At 48.3% G+C, this 3,966-nt stretch overlaps 1 protein-coding gene across 1 annotated transcript; it reads right to left on the minus strand.

Annotated features, from left to right (window-relative positions):
* Nucleotides 1-2,631: 2,631 nt before the first annotated feature.
* LOC103724663 (UPF0472 protein C16orf72) lies at nt 2,632-3,851 on the minus strand. Its single transcript, XM_008821786.3, has one exon. The coding sequence runs from the start codon at nt 3,796-3,798 to the stop codon at nt 2,968-2,970; it is 831 nt and encodes a 276-aa protein (XP_008820008.1). The 5' UTR covers nt 3,799-3,851; the 3' UTR covers nt 2,632-2,967.
* Nucleotides 3,852-3,966: the final 115 nt, after the last annotated feature.

Here is a 3,966-nt window from a genome sequence, read left to right on the forward strand (position 1 = left end):
GCGGCTGCGGAGATGCCCCGGAGCCGCCGGTGCCTCCGCGCTGCCCCCTTCCCGGCCCGCGGCTCGCTCTTGCTGCCCCCTTACGGCGCCGCGGCCTCGCCTCCGCCTCCGCCGCAGCCCGGCCGCTCCGCCCTGGCCCCCGCTTGCGGGGCGCGGGCAGCAGGAGAGATCGGAGGGGGCCGGCTGCTGCGCTGCATCCGCGCCTTGCCAGCCTACCGCGGGACCCCCTGTTCACACATTTTGGGGGGACTTGTCAGCTTCTTCCAACGAGCTGATCAAATTTGATATCCGATGTTGCCCGAGAGGATTATGGGGCAACTTGATGATGTCTAGCCTATGGCATCCAGGGCGCCGGTCCGAGGAGGCTTCGGGATAGAGTGCAAATGCTGCGCTGCATCCGCGCCTTGCCAGCCTACCGCGGGACCCCCTGTTCACACATTTTGGGGGGACTTGTCAGCTTCTTCCAACGAGCTGATCAAATTTGATATCCGATGTTGCCAGAGAGGATTATGGGGCAACTTGATGATGTCTAGCCTATGGCATCCAGGGCGCCGGTCCGAGGAGGCTTCGGGATAGAGTGCAAAGACCTGGCCCCTCCGCGAAATAGGCTGGCGATTTGGCCCCCTGGCAACGTCTTCCGCACAACAGCACCCAAAAGTGTTTGACATGGACCAGAGAAGTACTGTGCAGAGGGAGGAGAAAGTCACACTAGAAAAGTGCCCCCACCTCAGCCTCTTGGGCCTCAGTTTCCCTAAATGCCCAGGATGGTGTCACAACAGGTTTCTGGAAAGCCCTTGAAGGTCATGATTGAGAACATTCCTGTCGGCCCTAGACAGAGCTTCTTTGAGGCTAGTTGCATGCCTATCAGATTCTAAGAGGAATCATCAGACCAGGCGTTGATGAGTCTGTCTTCTTGCAAAGGATTATGTCATTTTAAAAACTAACGTGGAGGAGGGGCTCTGTGTGGTTCGCTCTCAACTACTGAAATTCCAACATTAAGTAAGGAGAAAGAAAGGGGGAAAAATAGGAAGCCCAAACACAGAATTGTCTACAGTATTGTAAGATAGATTCAGATCCTCTTCGGAAAGAAAGAATTGCTTAATCTCCAACACCCTAAAATTCTACCTAAAGTGTAGTCATAATACCAAACTAGGCACGAAGGTAGGGGAAAATGATGTCTTTTCCTTGGATTCAGTATCGGTGCCATTATAATGATTCAATCCATTTTCACTGCACACAATTCCATAACAAATAAAAGAAGAAATTACCACTGAGCTAAGAATAACATGAAAATGGGGAAGAACTAGCATGCAGTCATTTTTTCAAATTTAGAGGGAAAAATCAGAATTTTGCAGTTTCTGTTGTAGGACGATTCTAAGTATCCCGGAAGCCATACAAATCTAAATTTCAATCTTCTAGCAAAATATTTGATAATTCTGAAGTATGAAAATTAGTACATAAAAAATTATCTCATCATTACGTTTTAGCATCTTCCTGAAAAGAAATACATGTTTCTAAGTTAAATCTAAAGACGAAGAAGAGGGGATTGTGCCCTTTCTCTGCAAACCGGGCTTTTCACGATTCATTAAACCCTTTTTCCATATGTGTAATTGGACTCTTCTCATTTACATGAACGAAGGATGAGGCAAAAGACCTAAAATCAGCCCCCAAAGAGAGATATGTTTCTCATTCCCCCATGTTCAAAAAGGGACTGTAGAAGTAATCCCTAGGAAGGCAGAATTCTCTTCCTCAGCTCCAACCCCACCAGACCTGAAACACTTCTTCACTGAGGCACCTTACAGCTATTATCAGAGGCACATGCTTTGATTTTATATTCTCCAAGAAAAAGCTTGTACCATAACCTGATCTCTCTCCTCATTTCTGATTGGGTTAAAAACCAAGAAAAAAAGAATGCACTATCTTTTAAAGAGCACAACCCTCCGCTTGGGCTTGAGTTGTCTGGCTGGTATCCTCCATTCACTTGGTTTCAGCACCTGATTAATTAGTTAATTAGTACTTAGAGCTGACTAGCCCCCGGTCGGCAATTTTCATGCCCTGCATGGTGAAATGTTGAATCCAGCATTGAAATTTCTGTCGCACACCCTAATTATTATCACCCCACTACTTTTAAAGCCATTGCACCAAATTATTATTATAGACAGAGCCAGACAGCTCTGTGGGAATATGTTCTCTCTGAGAATTAAGGATGGACTTCATCAATATTTTTCACTGTTGCCCTAACACATTTAAATAAAACAATTAAGTGGGAAAATTCTAATTCAATTAGCCTTCAACTCCTTCCATTGGAAAAAAAAATGGTTTTAAGCAGGGGAGATGTTAGAAGAATCACATTGAAAATGTTAATGGTGTTTTATCAGTTCCCCAGACAGCGAAGAGTGTGTTTACAAGGTATATCCTATCTGACTGAGATTCTTTTTTTTTTTTTTCGATTCCAGATTTCATAAATATGTCTAGTCTTGAATTTTTATACAATGAAATGGAATTGGCAAAGACCATTAAAGCCAAAACCCAAACAAGAAAGGATAAAATTATCCTGTCATCAAATAATATCTTCTACGTCTTCCCCCTTCAAGAATTTAAAGGTCACGTTTATTCATTCAACAAACATTTATTGAGCACCAGCAACTGTACTAGGTGCTAAGAAATACAACTTGAACAAGATAAACCAGGCTCCCGCCCTCACTGGATATTTTTGCTTTAAAGTTTAAATGATCTTGCTAACTATGTGATATATCATATTGTCTAATAGAACTGTATATTTTTGGAAAGTCAGAGTCATACAAGGCCTTTTCTAGAACACTTTTAAAGTTTCTTCATGGTAAACCTGATAGAACTATTTGATTAACTTAGAAGGAAGAGCAATGGTCTCTTTCAACAAGCATGTTGAAGTGTCAAGTTGGCTGTCAAGCAATGCGGTAATGGGTGGTGACCAGCCAAGGAGGCAGTTTAGACCATTCGGTTGCGCTTGTGAGATGGGGAGTCTATGGTGCCATCATCAAACTGGGCGGAGGTGCGCTTGCGGATCCCTCCAGTGTCCAGGCGGAGGGCCAGTTCTTCTGAGCCCAAGGGATTCAGATCATCCTCAAGGAAGGTACTTTTTCGACGCCCACTGCTGGCAACACCTCCATCATGAGACGGGGAACCAGGAGGGCCAGACTGCACACTGATGCTTGCCATGGCGCCACTGAGACCATGCAGGGAAATAGCCTCGTGGAAGGGCTGCAGGTCGACGTCCACCGGTGAACTGGACTCGGCGGCAGAAGCTTGACTCGCGGCCCCAGTGGGCGGCTTTGGGGTTGTCCTGGAGGTGCGCAGCGGGGGAGCGGCGGGGGGCGCTTTGCCGCACAGGAAGCTTATGAGGTCTTCTCTGCGAATGATGCTCCTGCCCTTCTTCACCCACTCCAGCACATCTCTGATGCGACGCTGGTAGCCAACCTGGACGCCCAGCTCAAAACTTCGTTGGTAGGCATCCCCACTCTCTTTGTAGAGGCTGGTCACGGCCATGGCCGCGTTCTGGAAGGGGTCCCACATAGACAGTCCTGGCTGTTGGCACCCGGAATCCTTGTAGAGCTGGGCCACGGCGGCGGCTGAGATCTGGAAGAGGTGCCAGAGCCTCTGCCGCTCGATCTTGAGCCCCGCCGCGTCGGCAGCCGCCTCGTCCTGCAGCTCCGGGGGCAGCCGCTCCTCCTGCTCGGCCTCGGCCAGACACTGGCGCTCCCACTTGGACAGCCAGGGCTCGGCGACCCCCGCCTCGCAGTCCTTTGGCTGCTCCCCCATCCTCCTCCTCCTTCTCCTCCTCCTCCTTCTCCTCCTCCTCCTCCTGCTCCTCCTCCTCCTCCTCCTTCTGTTCCTTGTGACCTTGCACTCAGAAGACCTAATTCAGCTTGTTTCTGGCAATTTTTCCAAGGTGTCAGCCTGCCTGAAATATAGTCTTCTACTCTGGAG

Source organism: Nannospalax galili, unplaced genomic scaffold, assembly GCF_000622305.1.
Source record: "Nannospalax galili isolate Female #2095 unplaced genomic scaffold, S.galili_v1.0 scaffold167, whole genome shotgun sequence".
In the NCBI taxonomy this organism is placed as follows: Eukaryota; Metazoa; Chordata; class Mammalia; order Rodentia; family Spalacidae; genus Nannospalax; species Nannospalax galili.